At 41.8% G+C, this 19,194-nt stretch overlaps 1 protein-coding gene across 4 annotated transcripts in view; it reads left to right on the forward strand.

Moving 5' to 3' along the window:
- The window catches only part of TMCO4 (transmembrane and coiled-coil domains 4), a 41,828-nt gene that overhangs the window by 9,016 nt on the left and 13,618 nt on the right, over positions 1 to 19,194 (forward strand). For all 4 annotated transcript variants that reach the window (XM_075772988.1, XM_075772986.1, XM_075772984.1 and 1 more), the window contains 9 exons: positions 1,955 to 2,087; positions 5,711 to 5,808; positions 6,512 to 6,655; positions 7,175 to 7,294; positions 9,197 to 9,361; positions 9,907 to 10,043; positions 11,545 to 11,629; positions 15,385 to 15,502; positions 18,439 to 18,556. In XM_075772988.1, coding sequence (XP_075629103.1) covers positions 1,955 to 2,087; positions 5,711 to 5,808; positions 6,512 to 6,655; positions 7,175 to 7,294; positions 9,197 to 9,361; positions 9,907 to 10,043; positions 11,545 to 11,629; positions 15,385 to 15,502; positions 18,439 to 18,556 — 1,118 coding nt within the window. The remainder of the gene's footprint in view (positions 1 to 1,954; positions 2,088 to 5,710; positions 5,809 to 6,511; positions 6,656 to 7,174; positions 7,295 to 9,196; positions 9,362 to 9,906; positions 10,044 to 11,544; positions 11,630 to 15,384; positions 15,503 to 18,438; positions 18,557 to 19,194) is intronic.

The raw sequence follows: 19,194 nt of genomic DNA on the forward strand, positions 1-19,194 counted from the left end.
TATTCTTTGTAAGAACAATGTAGATGAGTTTACATCTGATACTTTAAAATGCTCAAAAAGCTCAAGATACCATCCTATTTTATCTTAACTTCCTTTATAGCAAAAGCACCACACTCTTTCCCTGCATCCACTATGGGAAAAGCAACTATTATATTAGGAATGATTAATAATACCTGTTAAAAATGGAACTGTTCACCTCCTTACCTTCACATGAGTGCATTGGTATGCAAATGTATGTGATGGTAGAAAAGTTCTGGAATTAAATACCTAGAGTGGGGTGTTTTTTCTCCAGTATTTCCAGGGGTGCAGGACACCTCTTCCTTTAGGAAGGCAACAAAGCTGTTATGAAGATCTCAGCCTAGCAAACTTTCAGAAGATTGCTTGTTGCCTAAAAAGAAAAAAAAAATATTCAGGGAATAAATTCCAGAGCGTCCTGTGAAGCCTGTTATAAATAAACGTGATTTTACTCGTATATGATATTGCGCATAAAACAATTTTCTGGTTTGCAATCCATAACATGGATTAGTCTGATAAAATTAATGAAATAAAGGCTGCCTACTGAACAAAATGTTCAGTTCTGAAAGAAGCCTGTTTTATATCACTACTTGCATTTTTTAAATCTCTGTGTTTTAACATGTTCTCACAGGAAAGAATTCACTGCTTGCTGATTAGCCCGTTTCACTACAGAACAAAGTACCATTTTTGTTCTTGCTTTATTTTTAATGGAAAATTGACAAGTCACTTATTGCAAAACTGCTTATTTTGCTAAGCTGGAATTTAAAGGAAATATATTTTCAAGCCTCACCGACTTAGTGCCAAGCTGGCTAAGTAAAAAGCGAAGTTGTGTATTAGCAGACAGGAAGTCAGGAGGCTACTTTCATTAAAGCACCTGCTTGGGCTTGCAGGACGTGGCATATCGGGGATGAAGTGAAGATAAATACTATCCTTATTTCTCAGCGAAGCACAATCTTAAAAGTGGCGTCATTAAAGTCTACTGAAGTAGTCTGGTATCTTGGTAATGATGGTAATAAATAAATAAAATTAATAGATTGCCAAATGCCATATTTGATCTACGTGCAGCGGGTATCAGAAGCATACTTTGTAATTGGGTCTTGCTGGTACCTTCACCCACCCCTAGAAAAGCAATTGCATTTTTCATCCCAGAGTGCACTAAGAACCCTTTACAAAAGTCTATCACCAGGAAGCAGCAGGTGCTACTGAGAGAAACACATTCAAAAAGCAAGAGTTGGCACAAATAATTTAAAATCTGTTACATTTTAAATGTCTTTTCTTTAAGAACACCTGCTTAGAAGTCCAGGAGTAATCATTACTCCTATCACATGTCGTCTGAGTGCACTGTCCACTCCTGCATCTCCTGCAGTGAAGTGTAAATGCAAACAATTGTCAGTGATGCTGTGAGGTGAGCCAGTGTGCAGTTTTAAACTCCACAGTCCCTCTTGTTGCCAACAAGATCAATTGAATATAAAGGTTTTGTATGGAGATGTATTTTTACAAGATACCATATCTTGCATCCATGCATAGTTGAGGTGTACTGTGTCATGTTACATATATGTATATATGATATTTCCGGTTAGGACTGGTCTTGTTGCAGCATTTCTCTGTTAAGAAGAAAGATGCAGCCTATCCAGAGCCAAAAAGTTTCTGTCACAGAGGATGAAGACAGAAGGGTTTGAGTTCCTTTTCCTGCCACAGAGGCAATTACCTGGTGTAGTGACTCTGTTCACAGGATGAGGTTTGCAGGGAAGAAGGATTTCCATTTATCGCTCTCTTCTCTAGATACATGTGTTCAAATATGTAGAAGATGAAGGGGGCCTGAGGGAAGGAGCTATGCTTGTATGCGACACGGTTCTCTAGCACAGCTGAATGTGCCACTCGCTATTTAATCTGGTGCAATGCAAGACTGATGGATTTCCTGGGTTTCCCTCTGTTGAAGGGTCCTACGATGCTCGAGCCAGGGTGTTGATCTGCCACGTCTCCTGGCTGCTAAGAATCCCCTTGGAGGAGCTGGAAGTCCTGGAGGAATCTCTGCTTGAGAGCCTGAAGGAACAAAAGGAGGAAGAGTCAGAGTAAGAACATTTGGGTTGACTATGGGATGAAAAAACACTGCTGGTGCTTGAAAGCTTAGCAGTAATTACTTGTGCCTAAGTCCAGTCTCTGATCATTTCCCCCATGGCTCTTAGCATAATCAGTTAGGGCTTGATTAGGGTTGCAGAGCCCTCGCAGCACTTTGGCTGTACTGAGAGGCAGGAAAGCTCAGTGTTCTTAAAATTTAGAGCAGAGACCCAACCTTGCAAGCTGGTAAAGGATACTCCACACTAACTCCCTCATCTCCTTCCAGTTTCCTCTCCTAGACTAGATTATGCTTAAATACATCAGAAATAGCTCGTGGCTCTTAGCTCTTGGCACAGTATTCTTCAGATAGAGCTGCCTCTTGCAGAATGAAATTCCTATAAGTTTCAGGATTAGATCCTCTGCTGCTGATTTCCTCTGTATTCTGTTTAAGAGACAGCTGTCTAACTCTTTTCGACGGTAGATTTCTGAGGGCAACAGTCTGCAACTTTAGATACTTAACGGACCTGACTCCTAATTCTGTGTTATAAATATGAGATTAATTCTCTTAATCACCAGTTCTTAGATGTGAAACAGCCAAAAAGTTGGTATCTATAAGAAATGTAGTATTTTTATATTCCACTTATAAGGCAGGAATTGTGTGAAGCTTTAGCAATATATAAGGCAGTAAACATGTCCATAGTGGACTTTCAAGGGACTGTTTACTATTTTTATCCGTCAACTCAGCAAACAGGTTGTGAGATTAACCTGAGTGCTAATAAAGGCTTTAATCAATGTCCCTGACACAGTACAGTTCAGACATTACCGTGAGGTCCAGCATGTGATTGGTGTCTTTCAGTTATAGCTTTATTTAAATAAAGCTTAACTTTATAGCACACTGTAAAAAGGGAAAGTCAAAATAATCTCAAAGATCATGGACTGCTAAACTGGCATGCAGGAGCAAGGGTTGGTAGTAATGGGGACTGGTTTGTTGTGGCTTGTGGAAACAAGCTCAATCCTGGGCCTTTAGCGCAGGAAAACACCGATGCCGAGGGCGGTATGTCACTTGCAGAGATGACGCTCCATTACCTAATTCTGCATCAACTGGACTGTGGCTCTTGAAACGGGCTGTAGCGCAACACCAAAAGATAAAACGGCGTGTCTGATAATGGCAAGAGCGACTGGAGAATTACGCACTGTACCTACAACCGTGGCTTTCAAACGTTGCAGCTAGCCCAGTGGGTTTTGCACATATCTGGTGTGGCGAAAGCCATGGATTTCAGTCTTGTTCTTTGCACAAGTTGTAGCCATGGATAAAATAAAATAAATACCTATTAGATAAAAGAGGAAAAAAAAATGTTTATAGTGACAGTAGTCCAAGACTGCAGTACGAACACATTTGTTATTGCAGTGCTAAAACAAGGCTGAGGTTTGTGGGCAATTGATGACCCTTTGTTTGTTTTAAAGTTAGGAGTCAATGGGGAAAGGAAGCGGAATATCAACCTGTCGCCACTTTGACCTCACAGACTTTTGGGGCAGGGAATACATTAACATCTGCGTAGGATGCTTCCAGCTTTGACCATCCACTGCAAGAGGTTTTGGAACAGTAACAACCAAACAGGGTTTTGGCAGTTTCTGCATAGGCGGTTTTTACTGATATTTGTTAACAGAAGGTTCTGCTCCCGCCTTTGCTGCTTTGGGTGTGTTGGCCTGTGGCCCAGATTGTGCAAGGTTAAATGTACAGCGTGGTCATCTATAGAACAACGCTCCAAACACTTGAATTCATTTTACTAGCACCAAACATGTCCTGACTTGCAAGTATGAACCTCTCTTTTGTACACGGTTCTCTAAGAAATGGGAAAACATGACATCAGTTGCTCACTAACGTGTACTCCTGCCACTTCTCATCATTGACAAATGACCTGTCATTCCACCTATAAAATCTTTTTGAATGTAATTTGTGGTTCTGGCAAGAAGCTGCATATCCAAGATGACTGAGAAGTACCAGAAGAGGGAGTTAATTACCAGAGTGGATAAAAAGCAGTCTGGTAATCAAGTGATAATTGTAATGCAGAAGCTATTAGGAAAGCAATTGTCAAAAGCGGTTGCTAGCAGCTACAGAAGGAAAGCAACGACAGGTAAAAGTTCTCACAAGAGTAGTTTTACTTACTGCATCTTCAGGCAGGCTGTTGCTGCAAACTATCTACCTACATAACTCAAATCGCTCATTATTGCCACTAAAGCCAGGTTAGCCGTATTTCAGCTCTTTCTGTCATTATTTTCAGCCCAAGACAAGAGCACATTGACTATAAAAGCTGATGAACCACTATATAGAACAGAAATTGCTGGATATTGCCAGCTTAGGTATTAACAGTCAGGCTGCAGCGCTTATTTAAAGAATTCCAGGAGCAATTTTTTCCAAAGCCAGGGATTGCGATTGATGACTGCATGTGCAAACTAGCGCATATCCAAATACCGCTTTGACCACGGGGTTGTAGAAAGTGAATGTGGTTATACGGAAATTGCTGAAGAGACAGCCATTGCAGGCTGCACTGTGGTTCTCTGCAGACAGCTACGTTTGTTGCTGCACAAGGTAATACATGATGTTTTTTGGAGGATCTCTGTGGAGAAAAAGTCTCTGTGCCATGCAAGTCTGTGGGAGTTCTGCAATTGACTTCAGCGATGCAGGAATTTCACCCACTGTGCTTCATTCTTCTCCCGCTGTGTTTTGCAAAGCTGCATATTGTTTGGGACTCATCTAAAATTGTCTTTATCAAAATTACAGTGTGCTTAGGGGGTTCCAGGAAGGATTAGGCAATTATATGGATAATGAAAATCCACAATTAGGCTAGGATTAAGAGGGAAAATATCCAAGTTTGGAAGCAAGATAAATTCTCATGTTTCAAGGCCCAGATTAGCTGCTGCCTAAGCAGGCTAGAAGGAACCTTCTTCTGTAAACAACTTATTTCAGTATCCTCTGTTTCTCGCACTTTACTCTGAAGTGGGAAGTGTTTCTTGTAAGAGAGAAACCAAAGACGGTGGACAGAAGCCAAAGGAGTACCTAATAAGTGATACTTGTTCCTTTTAGGTTTGTTTACCTGTTTCTGATAAGCTTGTTAAAATGTAGCTTAAGTGCATACAGACAAATGAACTAATGACTGTGTTTGATACCTATTATATTATTATATTGTGATGTGCAATTAGAATGCGGCTCAATATAAACACTGTTGTTGGAGAACAGTTTAATTCCATCTCTTTGTTAGCACAAACTATCCCTATTCCCTTTTGTTTCAAACACACTTAGCTTTCTTGCATTTTTTTAAGACACATAGGCAGTATATAGTTCTTGAAATGCTTTTGACTTTTTGTTTCTTTTTTTTTACAAGCTTCAGCCCTATTAGGAAGGGTTTTCCAAGTAAGTAACATCTGTTGGCTTTTGTCAGCAATTAAATCGTTTCAATTTAAATCTGTGGGTTTATGTCCATGCTCATAAATCTGAGTGTGTTGTCCACACCTGCATGTTACATTTTACTGTTCCCAGTAGGGAAATTACACTGAGGAGAATAAAAGCAGATTCTGCTGCAGGCCTGTTATCCGTCAGCTTTTTCCATCAGCTTTTGTGCTTCTATCCCCCCCGCAGAACTGCAGAAGTATCAAGAAAAAAGAAGGAAAGAAGAAAAAAGCTGAAGAGATACCTGCTGATTGGTTTGGCAACCGTTGGGGGCGGAACAGTGATCGGTGAGGCTGCCCTAGGCATTTTGGAAACTTGCTCCTGAATTGCATGCACAGCACTAGGGCAGAGGGAGGGATCGCTGAATTACACATTCACCAATGGAAGCCATCATACCTTTCAGCTCAAGCTCTAATTTTAAAGCATTCACTGAAGGTAGTATATCACTTCAGATACCAAAACACCACCCCAAACAACAACACAAAAAAACCTTACACGACAGAAGAAACCCCAAATCCAAGAAAAGTATTTTCAGCCACACGAAAATAAAACTGAAAGAATTAGCTGGAAAAGTTATTCTAGTGTAGCTTCACTGGCTGGGGGAAGTACTAAACTGAGGTCATCACCCATAAAAAGTGTTTTCTTCTCTTTTGCTCTTGTGTTATAAGAGGATCAGATCTTCAACTCTAAATTCAAAATAGCGTGAGATGAGATCAAGGTTTCCTAAGCAAACAGGGCATAGCTCACCACTGGCTACCACACATTCTTCCTTTGACTTTTAAATTATTCTTCATTTTTACTGAAGTCAGTCAAGGAATCTATGCAGAGATTCAGAGCCTGGGGAGGGTCTCAGAAAGCCCCTTTATTGGTGATGCAAAAAAGACCATCATTTGTCCTCTTTCAATTAGCAGTACTCACACAGCACAGAGAAAGGACTGCCTGTTTTTGTAAGTGACAATAGTTTGCTGGTGTTACTTGTTGCATCTTCAGGCTTGACGGGGGGTCTTGCTGCCCCTCTGGTTGCTGCGGGAGCTGCTACTATCATTGGAAGTGCTGGAGCTGCTGCTTTAGGTTCGACTGCTGGAATTGCTGTCATGGCATCCCTTTTTGGAGCAGCTGGAGCTGGCCTTACAGGTAAGAGAGTGACCACGCATTTCTCAGCTACTGAGGCACAGGCTCGTGTCTGCAAACACAGAGCTAACAACTTAACTGAGCTCTGCAGAGCAAGGGAAGCAATTTGAGATGTAATCTTACTACTATGAAATTTTTATTTCAACGCTGATTAAGATATTGTGTAGCCCCTGATGACCAAGTAGGAAAAGAATATTTGGTATGTGGCTAATGAAGGAAATGGAAGCTTGCTGCTTTGAATTAGAAAGATGCTGCCTTGGAGAGCAGTGGTTTTTACAGCTGATGTCTGGTCTGCAGCAGAAAAGCCTTCTGCTGGGATTCCCTTGGATCACACAAGCTCAGAAGGATCACTGTGGCTCCATACCAAGCTCGAAGTAATGTGTGGACTTGCTGAGGGGTTTGGAAAGGAAAAAAACCCCACTATCCAAATTACCCAAATAATTTCTTATGAACTTCTACCGTTAGCAGTCTGTCCTTGCTGTGCAATTTCTGAGACTCATGTTTCTGCCTTACTGCGTGTAGGATACAAGATGAAGAAGCGTGTGGGAGCCATAGAAGAGTTTGAATTCCTCCCACTTACTGAAGGCAAGCAGCTTCATATCACCATAGCAATTACTGGATGGCTGTGCGCTGGCAAATATGGTAAGAACAAGACGAGGAAACTGAGAGGAGCTTGGAGAGCCACATCTCTGTTCCACTCCAGGCAGTATCTGGGCTCTCATAGCACTGTGACTTCTCCACGCTTGCATGGCCTGTTGACTAAGAGAGATCAACTCTCAACGTAAGACTTTTTAACCCAATCTGCAATTCCAATCAAAACAGGAAAGAAAGAGGGCAGTAAATTGGTAGTGATAGTGGGATTGGTAGTAGTCATAGCAGGATTGTTTCTGTTAATAAATGCTGTCTGGTTTTGCCTGAAAAGTCTGTTCAGGGTGGATGATTTCCAGCACCAGTACAAAGTGTCTCACCTATCTCTGAGACCTTATGTTTATCCTCCAGCAATTAACAGAAAATAGTGTCTTTTTTCTTTCTCGGTATCTGCCAGATAATGAGGTTTATTGGCAAGAAAGTTCTGTCAAGTAAATCCTGTTAATACAGCACTCAGGAGGTGAACTTACAGGCAGCAACCTTGAAAGGTCTGTAGTGTTTTATTTTCCACTACAGCTTGTCATATAAAATATGTCAACTGTCTGCTGATCAGCAACCTGACTGAACAGCTGCCAATTTATTCAGAGGCATCGTAATTAACACTGGATATCATTAATGCAGAAGGATGTCTCTGTCCTCTTGCTTGTTAGGTTGCAGCTTGCTGTCAGAGTAAGGTTATTTTCAATTTGCAGTACCGCACTTCGGCTTTTCTCATCGTCTGCTTGCCAGGGGTCCAAATCCTTAGGGTGGGAGGGCTCCCAGGCACTCTTACAAAGACAAGTGTGTCCCTTCAGGAATGTTTTTGTGTCTGTTTGCCCTTAAAAGGGAGTTACAAATGACACGCATTCTTCTTCCATAACTAGCAATCTGCTATAATGTTTAAAAAGGCAAAAGTAGAATTGTCATCCGGTTTCCTCCTTACAGCTGTGCCTGTCTATTTGCACACTTGCATGACTCCTTAAAACAGAGGGACTGAGGATGGGATTTTTATGGAATTTGTTACCTTGTGATTTTTGAGCTCCCACTAGATGAAAATTCTGCTCTGCCCTTCAGAGTTCATCTGCCATTAATAGCATTGCCAGGCCCTGCCTGGCCACTTAGTACAAGCTACACTACAAACAGGAGAGAGAATGGCTTAAAAATTGTTCTTTCAGCTAAAAATTAGGCTTGCACAGTGTAAATTATCCATTATCTCTCAAACATCCAGGCACTGCTTTTTATTAGCACCTGGAGGGGAAAAAATGAAAGTGGAGTGACTAACTAGGCTAGATGGCAAAGTAAAAATAATTATAGTCTGGATCTGCAAATGCAGATTCCTTGTTTTCAGACAGAACCACTAATGCAATCCTTGCCCACCTAACTGAAGTGCTGGGAAGATGCTCAGCGATAGATTTTGACAAGATCTTACATATTTTCTGTGCTTCTGGTCCCATTGAACTCAGTCCATGCAGCCATTCAGCACTTCATCCTTCTCGGGACAGCCCCTCCTTTGGTCTATATGAGAAGATGGAGCTGCCAGACTTAGCCTGATGTCTGACAATAGGAGGAACGTCCTTAATAACTGACGTAATTAGTGTTAACGTCCATCTGTCTTGGCAGTCTCTGAGGCGATTCAATGGGTCCTGAAGTCAGCCTGTCCACACTGAAGACTCTTTGTCAAGGCAGCTAAAGCTAGGGCATTATTTACACCCCTCAGTTGTAAAACAGTGGAAATACGGAGTCTAAACCTAGCAGTATTTTTAAATATGATTCATGGTTTTCACAATATATCAGTGTATTCCAGTGTCCAGCCAGTTCTTTTCTGGTTCTTTGTTGGACTCATCTTGCCAGGAGCCAGCTGTTGTTGTGGTTTTTCTGAACATGAATTCCATCTTTGCAACTTTGCATCTTTCTCAGGGAGTTTCACAGCACCATGGAGCAGCTTGTTGCAATCGAGCGAGCAGTATTGTCTGGCCTGGGAATCCAAGTACTTGATGGAGCTTGGCACCGTCTTGGATTCCCTGCTGAATGGTTTTGTGAACATGATGGCTCAAGAAGCCTTAAAATTCACCGTCTTGTCAGGTAAGAACCTAAAATGTCTCAAATCTGCTTGAGTGGCTCTTGTGCAGTTTCACTGTTGGTGTCTGTTTAAAGGAGCTTTCCAAAATGAGGAAGATTTCTGAGCGGGCATCTCCCTTGGCAGTATTGGCACCGCCCTGCAGAACGTTCTCTGCCACACCTGCAGTTTAGATTTGCTCTCCTGAATTGCCGTGCCTCTATGTCATTGACGCGTTCTTTTAAAATCACAGCTGGAAACACCTTCCTTCATGTGTGACTGTGTTTATTTCTCTGTGTTAGTACACTGTGTTTTAGTGCTTTACATAAACCTTTCAAACATGCAGGTTACATTCATGTATAGCGTCTGTTTGCCTCTGTATCAGAACATCAGATTCTTTCTTATCTTTAGTCTAGCAAAGCATTTCTCAGATCAGCTCTTGAGAAAGAAGAACTGGAAATGACAGAAGGTCCTGGGTTTAGCTTTTAACTTCAGTGAACCGTCTTGCTTTTTGATGTTTCCTAAGAGCAGCCTAGATTTGTGACTATGCCGTGCTGTTTGTGCGTTGCAGGTATCATGACAGCCTTGACTTGGCCAGCTTCACTCTTGACAGTTGCCAGTGTCATTGACAACCCCTGGGGAGTGTGTCTCCATCGGTCTGCTGAAGTAGGCAAACACCTAGCACATATCCTGCTCAGTCGACAGCAGGTAATTACCTAGAAATTATCCAGGAATAATGTCTGGAAAGGAGGTTAAATTTTATAGTCGTGCTAGTTAACTACCAAGTGGCATCTTTTCCAGGGAGAAGAAAATGAGTAATAAACTGAAATGTTAAAAAATTATGCATGAAGGCGACCAGCATGTATCTGGTTCCTTGGGGAAAAATAGGAAGTCCCAAGAGAATCAGAGAATTCCTGCTAAGATTCATTCCATTTAACTTAAGGCTTTTCTAAATGAGGAAGAAAAGATCGAGGTCATAAATGACAAGTGGCTTGACCATGTCACAAAACAGCCAGGCCAACTCACCTAGTGGAAATCTGAGAACAGAAAGTAAAGATAGGTGAAAAGGGAAAGAAAAGACAGAATGTTAAAAATATTCACTGATAATTAAGAGGCACTAGCAAAACAACGTAAGAGAAGACTGCAGCAGCAGATGCACTGTGAGCCGTGTTTTTGCTTATGGAGAAGGGGAACGGGCTGCTACCTGAAAGACGTGACAGAAGTTACTAAGCCTCCCTGAGAAGGCTTGCAGAAGATGTTTCTGCTCAAAAAACCCCTGCCTTTATTTGCTGGGCTATCACTGGTGTGGAGGGAGCCATTTTCTGCTGGCCATGTGTTCGTCTCACAGGCACACTAGTCCGGGTTCTATTATAGAGGAGCCTGCGGGAGCCATGGCCCCAGAGCTGCATGTCATAAAGAACAATGTGGAACAGCAGAGTAGAAACAAACTTGATTTCTCATAAAAATACAATCCCAGGAAAGGCAATAAACTTTATTTCATACGAGCCCTTTGTTTTGCTTGGGGGCATTTGTTACTGCCTTTTAAGCATTCGCTATTGTGAAAACACACATTCCAACATGCCGGAGTCTAAAACTAGTTAGCGTGGTGCCAAGGGAGTCCATCGCACACCTGCTCCCTGGTTAATACAAAGACCATTTTTCATTGCTGTTGAGATTAGGCTTCCTTTGATCTTAAGAAAATCTTATTAGGCTATTCAAAATAAAAGCTTACCTCACATAATTTTTTAGAACAGCCACACAATGCTGCTGCCATTCAGTCTTAAGTCTCGAAGTGGTCAATATTTTTGTATTACAGTTTCTTCTTCTGTTTATCGCAACATTTCTAGGAAAATTTTGTTCTGTGAATTAGGCTTTTACTTGGAAATTTCAAAACAGCAGCAGTGAATGTTTTATTTCTGTTCAAAACATCCACTTTGTTGTAACTTCTGATCATTGGATTCTTTCAATTGGTTTTCTGAATATCAAAAAATACAAAGTACTCAGATGTGCAGAACTCTCAATATTGAACTGTGCATAACTTTGAGGATACATAATCCCTTTGAAATCAGCAAAATTGCTGAAATGTTTAAAAGATGATGCACAAGCGTAAGTGCTTTTTGTATTGGGGTCTTGGGGATCCTGCGGCCAGTCTCTCTTTCTAGCCCTCGAACAGTATTTAATGGCATTTTCTCTTTTCCTTCTTTCTCAGGGCAAGCGACCTGTCACACTGATCGGCTTCAGTCTGGGTGCAAGAGTCATTTACTTCTGCCTGCAGGAAATGGCTCAAGAAAAAGGTAAAATTCACCTTCTAACCTTTTTCTCCTTTATTTTCCTTACTGCAGGTAGATAAGTTTTTCTTCTGAGAGGAAGAGTTTGGAACAGAGCTTGGGTCTTTTAGTATAGGACAGAAGCCTAAAAAAAAAATGGGTTTGAAATACATCGGGAGCCAAATTCTACTGTCATTTCCACCAGTTCAGTGGATTAAATTGGCTGTCTTCACTCGAGGTGCTCCAGTGTGTCAGTTGGGTCTCCAGTCTGTAAACAACAACTTGACATTTCGTGATATTTGACTGCTAGATCAGTCTGTGAGCTGCCCACGCGCCACTGTGATCTTGGCAGAGGATGCTTTGCCTTTATTGGAAGCTCTCTGTAGCTTTTGTATCTGATTCCCTGCGTCCTCCCTTCCATTTAAGTCACTGAAATGCCACTGTCATCTGCTATTTTCATGGTAATTTTTCCCCAAAGTCAAGTATAAAACCATCTGTCAATTTATGACCCGTTGTGGTTCTGTTTATTAATAGATTCTATTTTTAATTTAGAAAAAGAATAAAATCATTATGATCAGTTGATGTAAATTGCATCTTGGAGCTGAGTCAGTAGTGAGGGTGTGCGTGCCGCCTGCCTTCCCCCCTACGTAGCTAATTTAATTCATTAACCCTTTAGCCTCACTGAGTCACTAATGAATAGGGAGCTTTATAAAGGAAAATCTTCAATGAAGTCCAAGAAGGTGGGAATAGAGCCAGGTGAGGACAGAGAAGGTCAGCATTTTTTTCTCTTGACAACTGTGTACCAGAACTTCGCTTCTGGTTTAAGATGGAAGTCCTCAAATACAGGATTTCTGTTCTCAAAATAAATCTAATCAGATCCAGAATGATCCTAATGGAGTTACACTGAAGCCAGAACCCAGATCCTAATCTGGCCCTCGACCTGCTCTTTTTGTCTCCTAACAGTGCCAGGGGCTGAGATATTTTCAGGCTTTTAGTTAATGGTCTGCAGTCTCTCGCTGGAGTAACATGGGACCGTAGCAAAGTAATACGTGAAAGGAAATCATTAGAGGTCTTTTTAAGGCTGGCTGCCATTCTAAAGAAATCTAAGCATCGTAATTATGTATCATAGCAGCTCCCCACTGTACACTAATTTTTCAGTTCCTTAATTGAATTATGAAAGCTGAGCTGTTTGCAAGATGAAAAGCAGCATGTTTAGCGCAGATTGCCAAGGCATTCTTCACATGCACATTCCAGCGCAAGCCACAGAAGGAATGGAGCTGGGACCTGGGACATCTGAGGCTGATTTGGGTTTGGACTTGGATGTCTCACACAAAAGAAATACACAGCCTACTCATGCAGGCCTTTTGTATCCAGATGGCAGTGGCATTTCTGAGGACAAATAACTAATCATGGATTATCCAGTGAAACGTCATGGCAGAAACTCAAATTCTGTTAAAAGAAAATACTCTTCTGCAAAGCAATTAAATAACCTTTGGGATACTTCATCATAAATTACTTTGGAAGCCAGAGCTTATTAGGTTTCCAGAAAATTACTTTATAGCAGAAGATGTAGTAATGACCCGTCAGAGACAAGTTATTGCACAGGAAGATCAGTGGTTTGATTTCTTCATCACGATTCCCATGCAGTTTAGTAAATAAAAAGTGTAAACTAATGAAAATTGATAATGATCTGAACCTGAACCTTGAAGCCACACTGCGCTCGACAGGTGTGAGGTATCACACACTATATATTTGTCTAATACTGATCACAGTGCCCTACAGATTCATCACCACTGGGTTATCATCTCTGCTGCGGTCAGGGGTTGGGAATACAACTGCCAAACTCTGCCATGAAACACCGCATCCGTACACTGCCCTGAGAGACCTAAATCCCACCCTTGTTCTCTTTTCCATGAGGACTAATGTGACAAGATGCTTTCCCCTTTGCCCAGTGAGTTGTGCCCTAACGGCACAGCAAAGCCTAGCTCCCAAGGACTGGTTACAGCCCCTGGGTCAGCTTGTATCTTCCACACCTTTTCTGGACAAATCATCTTATCAGCTTTTAAATTTTGCCCATCAGTAATTGCTTTTTTTGTTGTTGTGTTGTTTCATTTTCCTGCTGTGCAGACTTTATTATTCTTCAGCATATAAAAGATTTGCAAACCGTGAAATACATTTACCTTATCTAGAGCGTCAGCAGCTATGCAGACCAGTGATCTGTTCTCAGGTTTCTGTCCCCCTCTGTCAACATTCGAAGAAAATGAGTATTTTTCAGCCAAGGCTGAACATTTTTGTTCTGAGCAAGAAATAAGCTGCACAAAGGACTGGAGAAACATAAGCTTCCGATACCTTGCCCAAATGTTCAGGATCCTGATGAATTAGCTGTTTGTTTATTCAGTTGGCTCACACTGTGGCCATGGAATTTAGTACTTTGGTTGGAACAAGCTCCCCGTTTGCAAGGCTCTGGGTTTCTTTTTCATTGCCCATGATTATGGGAACAGGACTTTATTGCTCACAGATTACACTAACAAAATTGAATTGCTCTTTGCTGTTCTCTTGATTGGTGCAAAATTTGCTTTGCAGTAAGAAATAATACCGCGAGAGCTCTTTTGGATTGTTGTCAGGCGCTGGGATTTACACTGCAGAGAAAGATGCAGGCACTGCAGGCAGCTCCAAGTCTTTTACTACTATTAGGGAAAGGAAACCAATTGATTTACATTTTAAAAGTCTAGCCAGGCAGCACCTCTCCGTCATAACTTGATGTGGTATGCAGTCATTCTCACTTTCGCTTCCCCATAAACTTCAGTGTATTATTTTACAAACTGAGAATGGTTTGGCTCACATCTGGTACGCGGTGGTCTCCCAGCGCTGGAGAGTATGGATTTGGCATGCTATATGCCCACGAGTCTCTCAAGATGTGCGCTGCTGTGAATTTCATTTAACTGCTATGGCATCAGGTGCTTGATCTCCCTTTACGAAGAAGATTTATGAATAGATATTAATATATTGTTTAGGAGCTTAGGAAAGTAGCAGAGCTGCCCAATATTTCTCATTCAATCATTATTTCTACTGAAATTCCCCAGCTGCAGCTGTCTGATAAGAGAGGAAGATTTATTATGCTTAAAAGTCAATATTCCTTTTCAGCAAATCATGCCCTGGGCATTCAGGTTAAAGTACCCTTCAAGAAAATCAAAGTAGTTTGATAGATTATCACTTTGTGTTGGCAAATGCCTTGACTGTTGCTAGGTCTCAATCAATATTAAGAATTTGGAGATTTTCTGTTGCGTGTACAGGTCATGTTTTTCATGAACTCAGATCTAAGGACTAGTTGTGGGAAGAGTTTATCGTGCTTAATATATGACAACTTTTGCTCCCTATGTGGGACGTCAGTCCCTTTCACCTGTTTCAAAGCGTCATAGCTCAGCTCTGTGCAAACCCAGATCAATACAGCTGTAGAAAGAACTTTCCACGGGTTTGCTGCTTGAACAGCATCTTTCCAGACAGAGGCCAGGCCACTTCTCCCTCTTGCCATCAGCCTAGTTCCTGTCACTGCCTCAGGATCTCTAATTTTCACATTTACTGACTCCAGCTGGATCTGCGGACACTTAACATTTAGGCAAAATGCTGTTTAAGATCCTCCTTTCTGTTGTTTCTGTCTTTAAAATTTAAACCACAGAAATGATTTTTCTGTAGCACACATCTGAACATACCCCTCCTTCATGCAAAGGTATATTTTCTGATCCGTCTTCTAAATCTGAGCTGTTCTGCTTTGACCTTAATAGACTCTCAAGGGCTCATTGAAGATGTGGTCTTACTGGGAGCTCCAGTGGAAGGAGAAGCCAAGTACTGGAAAGCTATCACAAAAGTGGTGTCGGGCAGGATCATAAATGGTTATTGCAGGTCTGTATGTGCTCAGTGCCCCGCTTCATTATCCTAGCGTCACTTTGGAATGATTTTCTACTCCTTTTAAACATTTTGTAAGTGAATAATTGTTCAGCTGGTGAGGACGTTGATTCAGCAGCGCCAGAGACAGCAGTGCCAGAGCCTCTTCCCTCCGGAGGTCTCTCCCTCGGATTAATTGGAGATGACAGTCTTCAGGAGACACTTGAAGGCTGTTCTGTCTGCAGTTCTTGGCTGTTTGCATACTTACACTGGAAGCCTGAGGTGCTTAAAGCTGGGTCAGTGTGTTTGTGTGCATATTTTGACATATTTTAAGGCCCCTTTAAATCTCAGCTTTATGTAAAGGACTATAAATATGGCCGTTAAGTTCACTGACAAAGAATGCAAATTAAAATCTATAAAAGCTTTGAGATACAATTCACTAGGGGATGCTTATGGGGAACAAGATGTCAAAATTGCAATGGAAGGGAAGAAGCTCAAGCAAATGGAAGATTTTTTTATATGTAGAGTCAGTTTCTGGTCAAGATAGTCCACAGGAACAAGATATTTCACTTACAAAGGAGGTATAGCTGGAATAGCTATAGCAAATTTACTAAGGACATGAAAGAATAGAAAGGTTACCTTGAAACCAAATATTGGCCTTTTAAAACTGCACGGGCAACTGTTATGCAGAGTTGTGAGAGCTGCTGGGTGAGAAGAGGGAGATTCAGAGGCAAAAACCAGCTGAAGCAATCTTATAAAAGCTATTAAGAATTCAAGTGACAGTATCAAATCTAATGACCATGTATTGGAAGATAATTGTGACAAGAACACTGCTTACCGGCACAATTAGAAGGGGGGAAATTAAAATGAAGGAATGAAGCAGGGAAGACTAAGAGCATGAGAAAATAAATTGAGAAATAACCAGGCAAGAAAATTAGCAAAGAACGTGTAACTGCAAGTCAAGACAGCTTATAAAGCCACAAGCCCTCAGGTCAAGGACACTTCAAATGCTGTTGGTACTTTCCATACACACAAACATATGTATGCCCACATATAGACGTATAAGATAAGGACGTATTGTATTACTGTGCCTCTAAATTAGTATGTTAATTTACAAAGAAGAACTAAATAAAAGAATTAAAAGCATTCAGGATTAAAACAACAAATTATTAATCCCATCTGTCAGGCTGAAAATTGTTGCTTTTGTCCTTTTTGGATGACAGGAGGTTTTATGGATGCTGGATGTGCACGCCAGTTACAGTATTTCTTCATGTGACATAAGGAAAAAGCAATTGCTGCCTCCTTGGGCGTGCTTCTGTGTTCCTCCCAGAAGCCATAAATGATAGCAATTGCTGCATATAACTGAATTTGCCCCGGCAAATACCGTTCCTCCCCGTGTTATACAAAAATCAATTTCACTGCAAAAAGCTCAGTGTATTCATTTCCTATAATATATATAAAAATAAAGATTTTGTTATAGTTTCAAAGCTAGCATGTGCTGTTGGAATAAAATAGTATGTGTGTTTGTACCTCTGTGTGCGCAGTAATTTGGTTAGACTCTGCTTTGGCAAGCCCGTGGCTTGAACGTTGAATGAAAAATGATGTAGAAATTGGTAGCTTGTTGCTCACAAATACGAAGAAGCCGGTGAGGAGGCTGTCAGGAAATATTCTGCTGCGCTGGTTCTCTGCTTTGCCCTCAGATGCTGAACTGGAGGGTTATTCAGTTAGCATGAGGGGCAGCTAGAGGAGGTAACTGGGAGATACAGGGCATCTGTGTGAGGATATTGGATATGGGAGAAAGATTATACAAACATTTTGTGGTAAGACTTCACCTGATTCTGACTTCTCTGCTCTCTTGCTTACACAAATTGTGGCCTCGTTCTGTCACTTTAGCAGTAACTCTATTTAGGTCAGATGAATTACACTGAATAGAACTCCTGCAAGATCAGATTTGGGCCCAATTTGTTGAGTTTCAGTCCAGTGTAGCTTGTCTCCTTTGGCTTTAAAGTCTGAAAGGACATGGGGAGTGAAAGCCAGCTGTCAGAGCTGTCCCATCCGATTTCACAGCAGGGTTACAAATTCCTACCGGGAAACCTTAACCAAATCAGTTAGACTCGCTCAGCTTTTGAAAGAACCCCGTGCCTGAGTGGCGTGGGTGCTTCGCAAATTTTTTGGAGAGCTCTGCTTGGACTTACAACTTCTAGCACAGGCTATTTTGGAGTGGACAGGAGCAGCCAGAAATGGTGACCTGTGCAGGTGCATTTCACCTCCTGCCATCACACTGTGTAAATACCGCTTGCAACCAACTTAATTCTACTCTAGAAGAGTGTAGTGGTGTTTATGTGCCCGGTTTTATGCTATTGCTCAGCGCAGAAGGGGAAGGATGCATTGCCTTCTCTCATCTTGCTATAGTCTATCCTGAAACTGTCACAGTGACTTATGGCAATACTTTACAGCGGGAAGAAACTCTTCCTAGTTTTGTCGTTGAAACCGTGTATTTATACAGTACCTATAAATCAGGAGCGCTCCGAGGAGCTTCACAGTCGATATTTATGTCAGCAACATTGGTATTGTAGGCGTCATCAAGTTTACAGCTGTCTACAGCCTGGAGAACTTCTACCTATTAGTACATTAAAAAGATTAAATAAGCGAATGTATTGCAATCTCTAAGCAAATACAGCAATAAATAGAACGGTCAGATTTTTAAACCTGCTGCACGTAATGAGACTATACCCATGAAACAGGATTAAATTCAGACTTACACTACTATGTCCCAGGAACCTGCCCTGAATTCAGCAACTGCTGTGATTCCTGTGTCAGACAAAGCCGCGGCAGGTCTTGGGCCAGACATTACTGTACTTCCCAGCCCTTCTGCTCTCCTCGTGGTCTGAGTAGTCACAAATTGCATTGGTTTGGCAACAAGATTTATTCACACTCTTCTGCTCTGCTCCTAGGGGAGACTGGCTGCTGCGCTTTGTGTACAGAACCTCTTCTGTCCAGATCAACGTTGCGGGCCTCCAGCCAGTCGACTTGGATGACCGGAGGATGGTAAACATGGACCTTTCGTCTGTAGTAAGTAGTACTTGTATTCTCATTTTTTTCCATCTGTCCTTTGCTTGCAGCTCTGCAAGCTCACGCTCATTGATTAGGGGAAGATGGGATACCCAAGAGAGCACCTCTACGTACACTGTCCCTCTTTCCTTTCTTTGAGATAACTCTCATCTCAGACTTCACTACAGATTTGGTTGGCCCAATCAGTGCTCAGCATTGAACAAAATAATGAGAATTTGCCTCTTGTTGGCTACGTTTGGGTTTTTTTGGCTCCAAAATATCTCATACTGGAGACAGAAAATGCCGTTATTCTCCAAGAAAGACCTTGCTGTCTTGCAAGCCCCCAATCAGCAGGTAGGTAGGATCAGCACCTGGAAAACCTGGAGCTCAAACACAGGACTGCGGAGCAGGTGTAACCTGCAATCTTATCTTGGTGGAGCCTTCAGCGCTGTTCAGGTTCGACAGGGGCAAGGCCATAGGCCTTGTACCTTGGTCCCCTGGGCTGCATTGACGCCATGGTGCGGGAACCAGTTTGTCATTAGAGAAGCCCTGTGATATCGATGGCTGGTTTGCTAGGTCCAGACCTGGGCTGCTGCCTTTTTGGAGTGTAGGTCTCCAGGAAGCAGGAAGAGAGTCACTTGTATGTCTGGTAGATGTTT

The sequence above is a fragment of the Balearica regulorum genome, chromosome 21, assembly GCF_011004875.1.
Source record: "Balearica regulorum gibbericeps isolate bBalReg1 chromosome 21, bBalReg1.pri, whole genome shotgun sequence".
NCBI lineage: Eukaryota > Metazoa > Chordata > Aves > Gruiformes > Gruidae > Balearica > Balearica regulorum.